This window comes from Solea senegalensis, linkage group LG18 (genome assembly GCF_019176455.1).
Source record: "Solea senegalensis isolate Sse05_10M linkage group LG18, IFAPA_SoseM_1, whole genome shotgun sequence".
NCBI lineage: Eukaryota > Metazoa > Chordata > Actinopteri > Pleuronectiformes > Soleidae > Solea > Solea senegalensis.
This window is the reverse complement of record NC_058041.1, coordinates 17182225-17201536: the sequence shown is the minus strand read 5'-3', so window position 1 is coordinate 17201536 and position 19312 is coordinate 17182225. Positions and strand designations below refer to the sequence as shown.

Below are 19312 nucleotides of genomic sequence, written 5' to 3'. Positions count from 1 at the left end.
GGAGGGGGGGGAGGGGGCGTGGACGTGCTCGTGAGCCTCTGACCCACTAGTGAACGCGCGTACGTGGTTACATTGTGTACATCGAAGCTGTGTGTGATTAAATATGTTTGATCTCTGATGTAAACAAGAATGGACGGTACCTATTGTACACGTGGCAGCCAGCACACAAAACATCAATACGTGTGTGTGTGTTTTTTTTCTCTTAACAAAGAAATGACCTTCATGTTTGTTTGGCTCACCCTTTCATGTGTGTACAATTGCAATTGCTTTCCTGTGAACACTTGTATTCGTTCGTTGATGAGAGGACATTTAAGGACAGCCAATGACCCGACTGAGCTCAACACATTTGTGAGTGACTCTATACTCCAGTTATTACGGCTGGAAGCTGAACACGGCATGGCCGCCTCCATGAAGAGCGTTCGTGCTTCATGAGCTTCATTTTTTCCCAACAATCCAGGAATTCAACAAAAGTGCTCCCTCGTCAACACCTTCAGAGGCTGTATGTATCTTTAGCAGTTACATTGTTGTGTTCGATGCTGCGGTACATAGCATGGACTGTTGAATGCAGTGATCTTATAGATATATTGTAGCTCAACATTTAGCAGAAATGGTCAGCAGATTAAAACTGTTCTCCCATTAACCTCTGAAAGTCTGGGTTGGTAGTTTTCCTGTGTCAGTCAGTAAATCATTCAAGTAATAATAATTCAACAATGTTGAATTAATAACGTACATATTCTTACCTAAAACATTATACGTATCACATGTGAATTGTGTAGCTTTCTTTTTGTTTTGTGTGGAAGAAGTTGTTGGAACATCCATTGTCTCATTAACTAAAATAAAGAATTATGGTTTTGTTAAGGGCTGATCGGTGTTTCGCAAACTGCAAAATGATGTTGTTCTCAAAAGTCTTGTTTTGTCCACAAACCAAGATGATTCAGTTTGATTGATTTCTTTGTTTCTTTATATTCACATTTGAAAAATCTGAAAAAACCTGTTTTAACCATTTAAAAAAATAAAGACATTCAAACGATTATCAAAATAGTTGCCGATTAATTCAGTAACCGATTAAATAATCGATTAGTTGTAGCCTTAGCTCGGTGCTAACATAGAGTAGCATTATCAGCATTAAACATTGTTGAAATACATGATTTAAAAATAAAGGATTTACCTTGGTGTGGAGGGTAAAGTGGTAGAAGATGAGTGAGAGATCTACTTTGTTTGATCCCTAAACCACTATGATGATCGCAGGTCAAGCAATGTTTATATAGTTTTACTGTGTTTATTGTGCCTGATGAAACATTTTCAATGTATTGTGCAGCCCTAGTTTGTTCATTTACATTTTGGAGGAAGAAACATTATTGTCTTCTTCATTGTAATCAAGAAAACCAAATATAAGTTTGTTTTTGATAAAAAATGAAATTGAATTAAAAAAAATCCAATAGAGTAGAACACCTTTATTGAAACTGTAGGAGAGAATACAGCAGACGTATGAGTAAGACCTTGTTTTAGTATTTAAAAGCTGTTTATTAATATCTGACCTTGACATCAGCAGGTGAGCAGTCGGCATCTCACATGTTGACAAAGAAGCGGCCCCTCCCGTGGAGCGTCCTGTCCCTGCTCTCCAGACGGGCCGCTCACCTCGCCAGACAGCAGTATGATGTCATCGTGGTGGGTGGAGGTCACGCAGGGACCGAGGCGGCGGCGGCGGCGGCCAGAGTGGGAGCCGAGACTCTTCTGGTCACACAGAAAATACAAACCATTGGTGAGATGAAGGGGCAGAGTCATCTTATATGTAATATATAGATATTTGTGAGGACCACATCTAAATATGAGGGATAGATTGAAGGTATATTCAAGTTTTTTTGAAATTTTCACAGGAATGAACACCTGCAATATTACTGGAGTGCGAGTAAAAGGATACTTTAATACGTATAAGTACACATACAGTCAGGCGTGCATGAGAGTGGGGTGAATTTAAATGATGAATTTATCTGTCAATTATTTTTGAGTACTTGTTTGGTCCAGAAAATGTTGTCCCCAAACCGAAATGATTCAATTTGAATGATTTCTTTGTTATATGGAGCAAAGAAAACCGAAAATATTCACTGAAAAATCTGAAATCATGTTTTAATTATTAAAAAAAAAGTAGTTGATGATTAATTTAGTAGTGGATTAATCATCGAATAATTGTTGCAGCCTTATATGAGATGAAATTAAGATTAGCACAGAGGGAAACTAATTACAGGAAATAATCTGTTTTGAATAATATTTAAAATGGTTATTTTTAGGACTATTTTGCTCAGAGTTTAATCAGTTTAGGTGTTTTTCTTTTCATTTTCCAGCGTCTTAAATGTCAATATTTTCTGGTTACTTTGCTCCATATCACAAATAAATCATTCAAACTGAATCATTTCAGTTTGTGGACAAAAACAAGACATTTGAGAACATCATCAACGTCAGATATTTTATGAACTAAACAATTCATCGTGAAAATAATGGATGATGAATCATTAATGAATAATTTTTCTCAGACTTCCTGCAGGTGCATTGAGCAGCTAAATGCTTCCATGCTGCTATTGTTTTTTTACTTTCTAACTTTTGCAATAAGTGGACTGAGAGAGTGACCGGCCCTTGTTCCGTGCAGGTGCTCTGTCCTGTAACCCGTCTCTGGGTGGAGTCGGGAAGGGGCAGCTTGTGAAAGAGGTGGATGCTCTGGACGGACTTTGTGGTCGAGCAGGAGACTGGGCTGGGATCCACTTCACCATCCTGAATCGCAAAAAAGGCCCCGCAGTGTGGGGCCCGAGGGCCCAGCTGGACCGCCAACGCTACCGTGAATTCATTCAGGTATCAAATCTACAGAGAATCAAAGAACTGTGTAGTTTTCAGTGTGAGTGAAATCTAATGGCAACAAACAGAGGACTCCTCCACTCACTGCATCTGGGAACTACAGAGACCTTCATGTTACAAAAAGGATGATATTGTACTTGATTTGCATAGGAAGGCTGGTTTGTGCCACTTAACTCAACTCCTGCTTTGAAACCTTGAGATGAATTATTCCCATGCACTCATAGCTGCATGGGTTGCCAGGCCTCCAGTGCAGTCTCCTACAAAAACAGAGAATGTACACACGATACATTTTATTATAAGAAAATGAGCATATGACCTTTTACGTGCAAACACATGGCACGTACAGTAGTTGTGACGTGCAGCACCACGGTGACATTATACAGCTCCTCTTTACTTTCCTAAAACATTATTAAATAAATATATGCTGTGTAGTGTGTTATCAATGATTATTTTACACTTTTACAACAAGACCCACCTGTTCAAACATTATTTCTTTTTTTTCTTTTGTTTCTTTGAGTGTCTGGAAAAGCACTATAGAAATTTCAAGTATTATTATTATTATTATTATTATTATTATTATTATTGTTGATTATTACCAGCGGTGTCACCTGTGATGGACTTAAACGTGTGTGTCTGTGTGTTGTCTGTGTGTTGTGTGTGTTTCAGTCTGAGCTGCTGTCCACTCCCAGGCTCACGGTGTTGGAAGGTTCAGTGGAGGAACTGCTGGTCACAGAGCCGAACCCAGAGGAGCCGGGACACCACAGAGTCACAGGGATACGTTTGGGTAGGAGGACTGTTAATGCTGAGGTTTCCATGTTTACTGCGACTGCTGCTGTCACGAGCAATCATTAAAGGGATAGTTCAGGGTTATATGAGGAATAACACCAGCACAGGACAGGCAGCCAAGCTAATAAAATCTACGATATTATTATGGTATCTACAATACCATAATAATGTGTTTGCTGCTTTATCAGACTGTTAGACAGCGTTTCTGTCGCTTTGTAAACCACTCACTCTACCACTGCACCTAATTCCATAGAGAAAATCTGACATGTTGCATCACAGGAGTTTTTAATCCATGCAAGTTCAAATGTGTTGTTTTGTGACTTCAGTGTTTGAAATCAGTAGACAAGCAGCTCCTGGGTCTCCACATGGAAAAAAACAGCTATTGTCTCTATGAACTTTGGTGTGGGAAGTGACACAAACTTCAGTCTGTAGGTGAAATCAAGTCGTGACCTATTGTTTAGATAAACTTAAGTTGATTTTATTATTACGTTAAGTGGCCATTTATTCAGTGAGTGTCATTGGAAAAAAAAACCTGAACTATCCCTTTAACCTTATGTATATATACACTTCACACAGGTTTTGTCCTTCCTGTTCATCAGTTTCCGGTCCTTTTCACTTGTTTCATCCTCTCAGCAAACAGAAGTCAGCCCATCACAGCCAGCTCAGTGGTTCTTACCACAGGCACTTTCTTATCTGGCGCCCTTTTCATGGGCCAGACCATGTCCCCCGGGGGTCGATTTGGAGATGCTCCATCTAGTGCTGGGCTGTCTCACACTCTGAGGGAGAGGCTGGGACTCAGGACGGGCAGACTGAGAACTGGCACTCCTCCCAGGATTGTGAAGGATTCAGTGGACCTCTGCCAGGCTGAACTTCATCTGCCGGACACACATCCAACTCCATTCAGCTTCCTTAATAAACATACACGCTGCAAGGTAAAGTCAATGTGAGGTGTACTTGTTGATAAAAAGTCTGTCAAATGTAGTTCCTCTGTAATCTGTGCATGTTTTTCTTCACCTATACTTCTGAAATAAAAGCCCAGGTACTTCTACTGAATGTCCACTTAAAGGGATAGTTCAGTTACATACACACATATATATATATATACGATTTTTGCCACTTAACAAAAGGCTTGTGTGATATAATCTGTGCCCACTTATGTCTACGATATCCTAAGAATATGTTCTTTATCTCACCATTAAACAACATTTTCACTTAATCAACTTGAATGCATCAAAGCTGCGATAAAGCAGTGAACATGTTCTTTAGTTATTATAGACTCAAGCTGACATCGAGCTGACAAGGTAAGCCTTGTTTGTTAAATGAGTGAAATCTCTTTGTTTTTTTCTTGTGTATCGATGGAAGTGAGAATGAGCAGCACAATCAGTGCTCATACAGTCATGCTAAAAACTGTCCTTTTTAACTGAAGAGTGTTTTATTTTAAAAATGAAACTCCCTGCAGCCTGAAGAGCAGCTGCCTTGTCACCTGACCACTACAACGCCGGGAGTGGAAAGAGTCGTGAAGGAGAGTCTTCATCTCAACTGTCACATACAGCAAGACACCAAGGGACCCAGGTAATCCTGCACACACACACACACACACACACACTGTGATCTCACCCTTCATTTAAGTTAAGTTAAGTTGATTCAGGTAAATGTCTCAATACTTTACACTAAACTAAACCCAGATAAAGAGTCTATTCTTATTATGTAGTGTTTTCCTGAACAGCACAACCTTCTCTCTCACGCTCGCTCAGATACTGCCCGTCCATCGAGTCACGCGTGCTTCGCTTCCCAGGTCGGAGTCACCAGGTGTGGCTGGAGCCCGAGGGGTTGACCTCTGACCTTCTGTACCCACAGGGCCTGTCCATGACCATGCCCCCCGACATGCAGCTGCGACTCATCAGAGAAATCCCAGCCTTGCGCCGAGCCGAGATCCACACTCCCGGTACAGTAACACAGTCCTGTATAAAGCTCTGAGATGACTTCTGTATGCACAGGAGGATGGGTGTTAATATCAGGGCTGACTGGGGTCTTCACTGATGTAAACGTGTAGAATAAGATAAGTAGAGTATAATGGATTTACCTGCTTGTTCAAACAGTAGTTTATGGATCGACAATTAAAAATAAAAATGTGTTTTTGTTTGTTTTCCAGGTTATGGTGTGCAGTATGATTTTGTGTGCCCCACTCAGCTGAGCCCTGCTCTGCAGGTGAAAAACACTCAGGGTCTGTTTCTGGCTGGTCAGATCAATGGAACCACAGGCTATGAGGAGGCTGCTGCACAGGTAGCTGCTTTAGTTATTTGTTTGTTTGTTTGTTTGTTTATATTTGGTGAAACGCAAAATCACCTTGTAAGTTCATTCATAGCCATTCTTCATCCATGAGCGTCCTGTAAACTCACATTTCTGCAGCACAAACTCAGTAGACAGCAGGTACTGAGATTTTCTTTTAATTGAATAGACCAGGGTTGCATCTAGAAGGGCATCTGGGGTAAAAATCACTGCCAAATCTGTGGATCATCAGCTGTGGCGCCCCCTAGAGAGGGAGAAGCCAAAAGAACAAAAACATTCAAACTATTCTCAAACGAGTTCAGACAATAATGATTAAGTCTATCAGGTCCATGTGACTCCACTGTTTCTCAGTATAGCAGTGTTTAGATCTTGTGTTGCCCCTCAACATTCCCATGCTGCACACAGGAAGTGATTTATTTTGTCAAGACAAATGGAGGCAAGAAAACCCTACTGTTTCATGCCCTGCGTTGTTTGATGTTAACATGTCAGCACTGCTCCTAATTCTAGGATGGGTCAATGCAGAGAATAATTTCCCGTAAAGGGGATTAATGAAGATAAATGACTATTATTATTATTATTGTTGTTATTTTTTAAAAATTATTATTATTTTTAATTTTATTTATTATTTTATTATCATTATTATTATTTTTAATTTTATTTATTATTTTATTATCATTATTATTATTATTATTATTATTATTATTATTTTTTCATTATTATTATTTTTATTAGTATTATTTTTACATTCAGTCCTTGCATTTGAGCTCAACCAAGGTGTGGAAACTGTGATATTTTCAATACTTTACACTAAACTAAACCCAGATAAAGAGTCTATTCTTACATGTACATGAATGATAATGAACGGCACAACCTACATCTATAAAAATGTCTTATGTGTCTCACTCACCATGTCATATACTAATCTCTGAGTGCAGGGGTTGTGGGCGGGCGTGAACGCCGCCCACTGGGCGCTCTCCTTACCTCCAGTGGCGTTGTCTCGGACAGAGAGTTACATTGGAGTTCTGATTGATGACCTGGTGTGTCGAGGAGTTACAGAGCCGTACCGCATGTTCACCAGCAGAGCGGAGTTCCGGACCTCTCTGAGGCCGGACAACGCTGACCTCCGCCTCACTCTGAAAGGTGCGTAAAGTATCCGGGACTTTGGTTACTGTTGAAGCAACGAGTCACAATACATTGTTTCAAACCTGTAGTGTGTAACTTTTAAAAATGACATTCAAATCATTTTGAAATGAGTTTGCCCAAAAACTGAGTTAGTGTAAGAGCTCCACACAAGATCACGTGTCACCCGGTGACATTCCTGTACTGCACACTGGAAGACACAACATACAAATAATGTTCCATCATTTCTGTTCAGGAAGAATAAACCGAGGCGTAATGACGACATCAAACGTGATACACTTTAGCAACAGTAACCCATTCAAATATCACCAGATAAATAAGGAAGGGCTATATAAGGAATTACCATATACTGTACTTTTTTTTTTTTTTACATCATTCAATATTTATCACGTTATAAAACAAATCAATATTTCTATATTTTATATATAATAATATGTGAGATCTAGATGATATAAAGTTTGTGCTTCTCAAAGGAGACTGACAATACACTGTGAAATAATATATAATCTACGATCTGGAAAATCCACTCATTACCTTTCAGATAATACCTGCTTTATTTCTTTGGCTTTTTATGAAGGATATTTAGAAACAATGACATTGACTATAAATACTGTCAAATTCTGCTATAACACAAATATGATGGTTATCCATGCAACAGTTTTTAAAACCAGGAAAAGTCATCACATGTATATAATATACATATATTCAGGGTATAGAAAGTTTATCGTGTTGCTGTTGCTGTGTCTCAGGGTCGGAGGAGGTTGGCTGTGTGTCGTCCCTGCGTTACCGCGAGGCAGTGAGAGTGAGGGACAGTCTGCAGGACGCTCTCGCGGCTCTTCACGCTCTCACGCTGTCCACAAACAAGTGGAGAAACAAGCTGCCCGGCCTGCAGATGAGCGAGAACAAGAATACACTGGTGACGTGAGTGATGTACACAACACTGTGGAATCACAAAAAAGCAGCTTTCCCAAGTTTCTAATGTTAACCTGTGAGGTCGATCTGTGTGACTCACGTTTCAGCGCGGGCGAGCTGCTCCAGTACAACCATGTTTCTTTTGAAATGTTGGCGTCCGTCTTCCCAGAGAGCCTTTCTCCTTACGCAGAATTCTCACAGAGACTCAAGATAGAAGGTAAACACTGATCTTGAAACCCAGTCTCGTCTAAATGAGTTGTAGGACTAAGGGAAGTGGGGTAATAAGAGGTACTGACACAGCCCCTGCACCTAGAACCTGCAGAAGCCAAGCAGGCACATGCTCAGTGAAAATAATGACTACCAGCAGGGACACAAGGAAAAAACTGATTTATTTACCCTAAAAACATTGAAGTCAATATATATATATATAAAGAATAAAATCCACACTTGTGAACCGCTCACTCTCTTCCACTGAGAAAACCTGTGATTTTACATCAACGTGATTCTGTTGTTCCATTATTAAGTTGAAATGTGTTATTCAATGACTTTGGTGCTTGAAATTCTTTTTCACATGTCTGCAAGTCACACTAACTTAGACCAGCAGCTGCTGTGTCTCCACAGGTGAAAAGAATTGATTGGGTTAAAATGAGTATTTCCTGAGCGTTTCCATTAACACCTGCGACAAAGTCAATGTCACAGGCTCAGTGATCCTACTGCATCGCCTTGAATGGTAAATATTGCCTTTTAATCTACTCTGACATCATAACTAAAGAAATCTGTCTCCCCTCCGTCATGCAGCTGTGTACAAGCCGTACTGTGACATGCAGAAGAAAGAGATTGAGAGAATTCAGAGAGAGGAGAACATGTCTCTGCCACAGGACTTGGACTACTTCTCTCTCCCGGTGTCACTGTCTCAGGAGGTCCGGGAGATTCTGGACAGAGTTCGACCCAGCACTGTGAGTGTGACCGTCACTCATCACTGGTAACGATGGAGAGGGACATGATGACTCATGCTCATCCCTGAATCCCGCCATTGTCATCCGAGAATAAGCCTGAAAAAACGGATCATTCAGCATATTAAAGGTCGTCAGCTGAAACTTTTGCTGACCTTTGACCTAAACAACTGACGCAGCCCCTGATCATAACACTTAGCTGGGCAGCTCACCAAATGGATGCTAGAATAGTTTTCCCGTATAAAATATGAAATCGATGTTTGTTATAAAATGCATGATGACGCTTAATTAGAATTCACGTAAACTCTGTCATCCCGATGTTGTGTTCTTTGCTATTTAAAAGGAGAAACTTAGTGAGCATTAATTCCCCCTTTTTAACATTAAAATGTTCAAAAACTCACCGCCTGCTTCAACACTCTGCTACCATGCCATCAGTGTTGCCCTAATACGCACTGTTTTTCTAGAAAAAACCTCTACTAAGACCTAAAATGACTCCCTATACTTTGTTTTTCTTTCTCCTGCAGCTGGGTTCTGCTACACGTTTACAAGGCATTACTCCTGCTGCAGTGGTCAACCTGCTGCGCTACGTTCACGCGACTAACGCGGGGCTGAAGGGGAGAACGCACACAAACCAACCCGAGCGAAAAGAGGAGAGAGACGAGGAGCGGTGTGCAAGGAATGCCTCTTTACCTCAGTGATACAGTGACTCATGAAGTATCTAATGTACAAAGAGAATACAATCTACAGAGTATACAAGTATTTGACTTTTTATATGGTAAAAAAATAAAAGCCAAATGTTTCCATGTGCCTCGAGTGTCCTGCTACCTTGTGGAGAATTGTAATCCTGTTAGCGACATGAGTGTGAACAGCATTAAGCTCCATGTGACCTCAGCGTCACAGGCTTTGTTATTAACAATGTGCCGGTCCAGCTCAGCCGCGCCTCGGGTGAAGAAACCAAACGGAAACTTCCAGTCAGGTTGAGGCGAGCCTCTGGGGGATTCTGGGTAAACTGTGGTGTCGGCAAACATCACCTCGGTGGTTAGAGCGAGGCGGGACGACAGGGGACACTGAAGAAGAGAGGAGGATGTTTAATACAAGACATGTGGAACAGTGTGAACGGGTAGACATGTGGAACAGTTTGATGTTTACCTTGAGGTTTTGACACTTGAAAATGTATTTGGCCCCGAGGACGTAGTTCTGCGGAAGGTCTACGAGACCCTGGCGAGCCCATAGCACTTGGATAGAGAGAGAGCTGGGGAGGAGGCAGCCAGTGGCACATGACTCCTGAGTAAAAAGACAAGAGTTAACACTTGTATAGAGGGTCAAGTCAAAATATCTTCAAAGTGACCGTGTGTGACGTTATTTCACTCAAACACACTCATTCACCTCACCAGCACAGAGGACCACTCATTTCTGAAGTTCATAATTGTATTAATAACGCGTTCCATTTACATGGGAAGACTGAACCAAGAGAAACGTCACCACTGATGATTTTTAAGTACAATGACTGAGCTCTGAAAGACCGGAGCTCTCTGCTTCAGCTGTACCTGTGGGCTGACCCGACAGTCCTGAGTGATGACTCTTGTCCAGTTGGGCTGGGAGCCGGAGTTCATGGCGAGCTCATTCGGAGGAGCAAGTCCCTGCAAGATCCCGTAGATCTGGGAGCGCAGCTCTGAACAGCTGCTCGACGGGGAACTGGACACAGAGACGCTGAGATGAAACCAAACGCCGCTCCTTCCTTAGTTTAATAACGAGTCTGTGGATTCACCTGAACGTGCAGCCGCTGATGGTGTTGTGTGTGAAGAGGATCGGCGCTCGTCTGCTGGAGTCAGAGGAACATTCCCCTCCCTGAGACATCATGGCCGTGGTCACCTGACCATCTGTTAAGGAATCTTTGACCTTTAAACTGAAATGAAAACATGATTTAAAGCTGAATTGTGTAACTTCTGGTGTTTTGTTGTCGTTGGTGTTATTGTTCTGTCTCTAGTTGGTCTTTGTGAACAGAGACGATATAAAATGATTTCCACGCTGCATCAGGAGACTCGGTCAGGCAAAACTATCAGTGCTGGATGAGGAAGCTTTTGTGTGTGCGTAGCAGCAGAGCAGTGGCGGACGGGGAAAAGAAGAATCCTGACAAAGTGCTGAATGACCACATAATCACTTCCTGTATGCAGCATGGGAATGTTGAATGGAGTGAGAGAAGGTGCTGCTATTGGCTGTTTTACTCACTTCTCCAGCATCGACTACTGCCTATGCTGCAAAGAAACCTTAAAGAAGGAACGAGTCTCGAACGTGCCAGACAATAAATACACTTAAACCTGTAATATCTGCAGAGAGTGTGTCTGTTCATGTTCATCTGAAGAGAGGAGCTCAGAACAAACAAACAAACATCACAATGTTAGTGTTTTCATAATCTGTGGTTGAAACTCAACAATGAACTGTTCTGCTAACAATCCTGCCTATGGCTGCTTTAACTACTTTTGATGTAAACTTGAATGGTGAGGATACAGTTGTCACGTTTCGATCAAAGCGACCAATGACAGGAGATCCCACTCGGAGTCCATCCGTGGGGGCCAGACCTCGTGGAGTGGACCTGGGAGTGAACAGCTGGAAGAGAAATAAGGTAATAATGGTCAATATGTGTTTAAATCACTATTTCATGTGGTGTCTCGGTCTTTCATGGGTTACCTTGTACTGCACAGAGTGTGTCTGCTGCACTAACTGATTTGTGTCCACATCGGCTAAGACCATGTTGACAGTCGCAGTCGTGAGTTCCCCTCTGACTGTGTATCCTATGGTTAACTCCACCTGGAGGAGAGTCAGAGGATATTTTTATTATTAAACTTGTGAAAGTGTTGTTGTACGAGGTACTGACGCTGACACAACAGTCGCACCGCCCTGAGACACGGAGATATGGAAGCTCACGCTCCCTGATAACACAAGGAAACACTGATTTTAGCCACTTAACAAAAGTGGTTCACAGCCTTTTTCTAAATGGTAAGGGAAGTTTATTTACTCACTCCCACTCCCAAATGCTAAGATAACCATATTATTAAGATATCATTGGAGTAAGACAATGATTTTATTATGTGAAGCTTTTGTTCAGTGGCTAACGTCAGGTTTTCCTTGTGTCCATGTGCCTCTCGGTCTCAGGCACACACACAGGCATGTGTTAGTTACCGATACAATCGCACTCTAAGAGCCTGAACGACCCGTATAAATAACATGTGATTTAAGTCCACTGTGCAAATACTCACATGCTTCACCACGTTGACACAGGAGTCGTTTTGTTGGGCTGGTGCAGACCACGTAGACCGAGGTGTAACTGAGATCTGAAACCAGAGTTAACATTGTACTCTCTGAGATTAAAAAAACAACATACTGTAGCCCCCTTCACTCCCCTTGTTCAGTGAGTGACACAAAGGCTTGTGTCTTATATGATTTTGAGTTGTCTGTAGAATCCATAACTTACCAGAAGGTCTGATATCTGGGTTGTCTCATCTGCTGGAATCTGTAAAGAAGCAAAAATGATCTACACCAGTGATTCCAAAGCTTTCTGGTTGGCTGTCAGGAAGCTGTCAGTATAACTTTAAACACTCATGATAACTAATCAAGCAAAGCAACAGGGTTTACATGATGAGCATTATCCATCCTAAAAACGTTGAAAGATTCTACAAAAAAAACCTAAAAAAAACCACTTGCTACCCATTTTCCTGCCAAAGATTACACTGGAACATATCTTTTGTACTTGGTGGGGATCATAGTTGAAGGAACACTGTGATGGATCTGAGGATTATAGATTCTAAGATATGGAGTTGTGAAGTTTGGGAATGACTGATAAGGATTAAGGCAGTTTTTGCTGACCTTGAGCAGATTTAAGTCAGAGAAGTAGGAGTGTGTGTTGAGAGTTGGGTCCGTGGTACAAGACTGAGGCGTCACCATCCGGCTGCAGGACAGAGACACGGACCTTAAGAACTCTACAAGCAGAGAAAAACAGGTGCTTATTAGATACAGTGGACAGTATCTTTTAGGGCTGCAACTAAGGATTATTTTCCTAATCTGTCCATTATTTTCTCGATTCATTGTCTATAATGACGATGACAATTTGCACATCTTTACAAACAACAATCACAATATCATCTTAGGCAATACATCTTCTCCTTTTTCACCTCTATGTGTTACTCCATCATTTTGACGATGCAGAATAATTGTGGATCCAGTGACAGGTGGCACAAAACCTTTCACTTAACCTGGATAACAAGTCTGGACTCACAAAGATGTAAGAAATGGCACTTGTGCACTTGTGTGTGTGTGTGGGTTGTGAACGTACTTGCAGGGTTGCGACTGACGCACAATCCAGCAGCGGGCCCCGGAGACGGCTGACGGAGGAGACTGTGCACAGATGAGCTGGCCATGAACGTCTGGATGACATCGTCAACCTACAATAAAGACAGAGACCATCCATGAAGTCTCAGAGTCAGGTCTCCCGTCCAATCACACACCAATGTGATATTCAGTTACCCTGTAGAAAGGTCTGCTGTGACTGCTGCTTATTGGTGCTGGTGGTGAGAAGTGGTATGAATCCCCTAAAGCTGGAGATGGAGGGAAACCCTGAAAAGACTGGGCTGCTTTATCTGTTGAGACAGGTTTTTAAAAAATTTGATATTTGTACACATCACAGTACACAGAAATATATGTAATAAACATGATGGACATCTATCCAGGAAATTGGACACTCTAAATTGACCGTAGGGGCGTGAATGGTTGTTTGTCTCTGTGTGTCTCTGCGATGGACTGGCGAACCCTCCAGGGTACATCAGCTGAGACTGGCACAGCACCCCCCGCAACCCTCATGTGGAGGAGGATAAAGCGGTAGAAGATAGATCGATCAATGGATAGATCTATCCAGCACTTTGAATTTTAGTAAATTATCTGTAAATAATCATTTTTTGAGTGATTTTCAGAACATTCAAAAAAACTCAATAAAACCTGTTAAGTACTGGCGGCCTCCCCCTACTCTGCTTCTGTACACACTCAAACACTCAAAAAGATTTGTGAGACAAGTCTTATCTGCAGTTCCTGGACAGATGTTAAATAAAATAAGAATAAATAAAAGGAGAATAAAAAACATATAGCCTTTCCAAAATATTAAAGTGAATTAAAAGACAATAATTCAAAACTACAGTAAAAGACAATAACAATAAGACAAACATGTAGGTAAAAATATGTCCAGTGCTCTAATATTAACTGGTTAACATATATTAACATATTTTCCAAATTTCACCATTCATATTTATTTATTTATATTTAAGGTTTTTGTTTTTTTTTCATTAGTACATTCTTACCCTCAGATTGGACACAAAACATGGAGTCAGTCACTGTGACAAGCGATGAGTCCACGTTAGCCCTGAACATCAGCCATTTCTCGATGCAAACTCCTGATCTGAAATAAGCACGCACAAAAAAAAAGAAAAGTTTTCACACTGTCAAATATGATGCCATCACTTTAGAGCAGCTCAGCAGACCTACACGGCTTTCTGTGGACATCCAGTGAAGACGGCACTCAAGTTAGCGACGCCACAGTCTACTGTGTCACAGCAGCAGCCAATGTCACAGGTATGAGGCGTTAAATCACAGAGACACCCTGGAAAACAACAACCACAGTTAGATTTAGAGAATCACAGTAAAATGCTAAGTTCACTGCTTGAGCACATTTAAATTCTGAGAAATGTTCAAGGGGCCATGGAGCTGCTCTGAAACTTGAATCCATCCAGTATCTGTACCACGACAACACAAATGTGACCCTGAGGTCTGCTTACACTCACATCATCTCTTGTGTCTCGTATTGCCTGGATTAACGACGGGTGTGTGACACCTGCATTACGGTCACTGGCTCTCAGGCGCTGGACTTTGCAGTTGATGAAGTTGAGGAATGAAACTTTGAGAATTTGAAAAAACTAAAACTTAAAAAGTGACGTTAATGACACACCCCAAGAAGTCTAATGTGGGTGTGCTTGCCAAAAATATTCCAAGCTTAATTTTGATGCTCAACTGGTGCTTTGCACAAAGACTTTTCACCAAAGTTAGTAAATTCCTCTCTTAACAATTAAGAAAAGGTAATTCATGCTTCTATCTGCTCTGGAATTGTTGACTACTACAATGCACTTTATTCTGGAATCAAGAAACAACACTTGCAAAGATTCCAGTTAGGGCTAGGCAATATAAGAAGAAAATCTTATCAGGATATACTTATTTTATATCATTCGATATTAATATATATATACATTTCATTATATAAATCAATATTGCTGTAAGGTTGGGTGATATGGAATATTTTAGTCTATATCCTGATATATGAGATACATGTGGACATAATGCTGCACACAAGTTGTTTCTCTGGACTTGTGAAAAGTTTTCTTTGAGATGTTTGTGCTTGAAAGTGACAATACACTGTAAACACACACTAAAATAATATAAATAATCTACTGTTTATAATCCGTATTACATGATTTGAATATACACTTATTACCTTTAATTTCCAATAATGCCTGCTTTATTTGTTTGTTTTTTAATGTTAAATGAAGGATATTTACGTGCGTTAGAAACAATGACATTGACTGTAAATATGGTCAAATTATCCTATAACACAAATATGAAGATTATTAGCCTTTAAAACCAGGGAAAGTCATCACAGATACTTTGACATGATATGACTATTCCAAAATCTAAGACCACATCAATATATTGTCCAGCTGATTCTGAAAGCTGCCCTTCACCGGCTCAACACAAGTTTATTATCAAGTGTTCTGATATTTTCAGTTGTAGATTGTGTGATAATATACTGGTTGGTCCCCTGTTGTCCCCTGGTGCTCCTTAGTGTTTAATAGGATGTACCAGTCCCCATTTTTATGTCGGCATGTTTTCCAACATATTTTTACGTGTTATTAAGTTGTAAATGGTCTGGCTTCTGTCTTAATCTGTGACATTTCACTGTAGTGAAATACAGGTTTATGCTGTGGTCAGACACACATGCTGGACAGTGAGTTACCCTGAGGAGGCAGCACAGGCGGCTGCACGGTGGAGGCAGAGGTGGCAGGGGATTCAGTGGGAACTTCCTCAGTCACTGCCTCTACAGGCGGACCGTTTTCAGTGGGAGCAACGGTAGCTTCTCCTTCAACGGCAACGGTAGCTTCTTCTACAACGTTAGCTTCTCCTTCAGTTGTTGGGCTAACAGTGGAATTGGAAGATGACGCTGACACTGCGCCAAGCAAACACACACAGAAGGCGATACATCCTAAGGAAAACAACCGACACCACTGACGGGAGGTTATCATCTTCTTACAGGAACATGATAGTGAACCGAACTCCACTTAGCGGATAAGCTAGAGTGCTAAGGTCAGCCTATGTTAGCTAGGATACTTCCCTTCGCGTCACGCGCAACCTGTGTAAATGTATTAGTATATAAAATGAACTAAAGCGACGTTTAACACGAAAAGGCAATTCATACGACTCGAAAAGTAACACTATACAACAAGCTCGTTGTTACCAAGGAAGTTGTCACTGACACTTCCGTTTCTAGGACGATACCGTAAAGAACATAAAAGAGAGGGCAGCCATCTTGATTTCACGTTCTTCAAAATAGAGCAGGATAAACACACATTAGCAGAGAGCTAACATGGACGAGGTCAGCTGATATGACTGACATATTATTTATTTATAATGTAAAGTTTAACATTTAACACTGCAGTAAAGGTGTCGAAGAGCTTAATAAAATTCAATGTTGTCATTTATTTTCAATTATTATTTGATAATGGACATACTTTTTCCAGTTCTTAAATGATTTAACATGTTTGAGTTTAATTTATATAAATTGCATATTTATCCCATGTCCCATTTAATTTCATGTGGCTCGAGACATATATTAATTATAATGAGCTATTTTTGTAAGTTTTTAATATTTTCATTCTGCATCATAAATTGCATTATATTGTAAACTATAAATTGTTCCATATCAAAACAAACTCTTATTTTAAAATGATGTGAAATGTGTAAACTCTAAATCGTTCCATAGCAAAACAAACACTTTTATTTTGAAATTATGTGAAAGTGTAAACTATAAATTGTTCCATATCAAAACAAACACTCTTATTTTGAAATTATGTGAAATGTGATCATAAACATTATTACCTAGATATCTTTCTCTAATATTTTGTTTTTTACACTTGACCGGCCCTGACCAAACTAGACCCTCAGTGGCCCCTTGGTCATTACATTTTGAGACCCTGGTCTAAACAAATATTACAGTCAAATGTATCTATGTTTTATCAGCTGTCCCTTGCAGAAGACACCAAGTCTGTTGTTTTATTGCTTTAAAGTTCCAGTGTGTAAGATTTGGGTGGAATTATTTCCATTAAGCAGAAATAGAATATTAAATAATTATACAGATTCTTTGTTTTGTTTTGTTTTTTGATGGTACAATCACTTGAAATCACCACAGAATGAGCCCTTTAATCCTTTATGTAAGTCCTGATGTAAATAACACCAGGTCTGGGTCTTCTCTATGAAAGCTGCCATGTTGGAACATGTTTTATTGGACAAACTTAACGTCATTTGAGTTTTAATGACAACAACAGGCTAACATAGGTTTTCGTATATGCTATAACCTATATAGGCCAGTCATAGGATCTTTATGACAAGAGGAGAAGTGGCATCAAATATAATAATATACTGCTTGGGGCCATCAGAGCACAGTAGTGACCAGTGGGTTTTATCAGTTGTTATGCGAGACATGTTAAGACAGAACTCCTGAACAGTCTGGCAGATATGTTCACTGTGTGAAAGTTACAAGTTATTTTCACGCAGTTACTTGTAACTCAAACCAAACCGACAAAGCTGATGAACGATGTTTCTTTAGAATTGTGCCAGATAAAGCTAACATTGATGGATGACTGGATTCTGTGTATGCCTGGACTTTCTGGATCTTTCCTGAGCATTTCTCTACTACTTTCTTGGTCACTGTTTATTTCTCTGAGACTTTATGGATGCCTTATGAACTGTAGCCATTTACTGTAGATTTTTCACAACTATCTGTGAGTATAACCTTAACTAAAATACCAACATTTATTCCATAATCCTTTACAAAGGTGGCTCATCATTGGATCACGTTGTTGACACGTTAAAGCTGTGACCGCAGTAATACAAACATTGTTTGTTGAAAATATAAAAAACTACAACACTGCATCCACCAAGATCAAGGAGATGAAAGGAGGTCCTTAGGTCATCACTTCCGGGGTTGACAGGAAGTGATAACACAACTTTGATTGCCAGTTTTTACAGAGAATTAACCATTCAATTAAATTATTAAATTCATTTGATGTGGATGTTTATGCATTTCTAGCATTTTTAAACACTTATTTTTGCAGTTTGACACCGTGACCTCTTGCTGAGGACAGCCACATTTCTACAGATTTAGACAAATTGTACAAATATGTATGAAATATGTACATACTAATTGAAATTTCAAAGTCTTTAAAAAATATATATAATTATATATATATTACATATGAGTATATGTGTGTGTTTGAATAACAGGTCTAGAAAGTCAAGGACAGAGCACTAAAGGCAGATGCTGTGTCTCGGGTAGATACGGAACACATCTATAGTTCAAAACATATGGCACCAAAAGCATGAATTCACCAGCATGTCTTCACCTCCACCTCACTGTCTCACTTCAGTGTATTTAGAAAACTTCCCTCCACATGGGGGCACTGCTGAGCCTCTAAAATAAATGTGATCACAGAAAATGCTGCTTCAACATGAGCTCAGATATGATCAGTTTACATTAATTTACATTCTGTCTCTGTGATTATATACATTGTAATGAACGTAGCATCGCCTCCCTGTTTGGTGTAGCATTACAGCGCCACAATCAAGCATTCCAATTGAAAACAAACATTTTTTACTTATTAAAAAAGACATTCTCTGTAGGGAAATGATGTAAACTGATCATATCTGAGCTTATGTTGAAGCAGCACTTTCTGCGATCACTAATCTGGTCATAATCCTAACTACTTCCAATGAGGAAATCATTCAGTTCTGCTGCAAGACTGAGCTTCATCTGACTGTATTTACTGCAGTCAGCTGACTGCGCACACACACACAGAAACACTGTGACCACACAGACAACAACAAGCTGTGGATGTGCAGTGCAGCTGAGTGTGTGTGGAACAATCACTCATCTGTTAATTCAACTAAAAATAGCTGTTGTTTTCTTCACTTTGACTTGTCTGTGAGTACAGGGCGTGTTCTGGTGATGTCCAGCGTCTTTTCAGACTGACTTTAGTCACGGACTTTAACATCATCGTTTCCTAAGTACCTTATTTGTT

At 40.2% G+C, this 19312-nt stretch overlaps 2 protein-coding genes across 3 annotated transcripts; one reads left to right on the top strand and one right to left on the bottom strand.

The window, feature by feature from the left end:
- The first annotated feature begins 45 nt into the window (after positions 1 to 45).
- mto1 (mitochondrial tRNA translation optimization 1) lies at positions 46 to 9734 on the top strand. 2 transcript variants are annotated; one of them, XM_044014521.1, is made up of 13 exons: positions 46 to 499; positions 1553 to 1762; positions 2645 to 2844; positions 3514 to 3631; positions 4267 to 4565; positions 5093 to 5205; positions 5388 to 5578; positions 5786 to 5916; positions 6858 to 7062; positions 7812 to 7983; positions 8082 to 8191; positions 8773 to 8930; positions 9452 to 9734. In XM_044014521.1, exons 2-13 carry the CDS (start codon positions 1573 to 1575, stop codon positions 9623 to 9625), a joined length of 2061 nt encoding a protein of 686 aa, XP_043870456.1. In that variant the 5' UTR covers positions 46 to 499; positions 1553 to 1572; the 3' UTR covers positions 9626 to 9734. The 2 variants fall into 2 exon arrangements, with proteins under 2 accessions (XP_043870456.1, XP_043870457.1); XM_044014522.1 differs by having other exon boundaries at positions 1550 to 1762.
- LOC122759593 (tectonic-3-like) lies at positions 9593 to 16571 on the bottom strand. Its single transcript, XM_044014523.1, has 14 exons — positions 15976 to 16571; positions 14457 to 14571; positions 14273 to 14370; positions 13449 to 13561; positions 13258 to 13366; positions 12792 to 12904; positions 12400 to 12438; positions 12185 to 12259; positions 11616 to 11735; positions 11436 to 11534; positions 10696 to 10799; positions 10475 to 10622; positions 10077 to 10211; positions 9593 to 9994 (listed from the first exon to the last, which is right to left on the bottom strand). The coding sequence occupies exons 1-14, from the start codon at positions 16259 to 16261 to the stop codon at positions 9749 to 9751; spliced, it is 1800 nt and encodes a 599-aa protein (XP_043870458.1). The 5' UTR covers positions 16262 to 16571; the 3' UTR covers positions 9593 to 9748.
- Positions 16572 to 19312: the final 2741 nt, after the last annotated feature.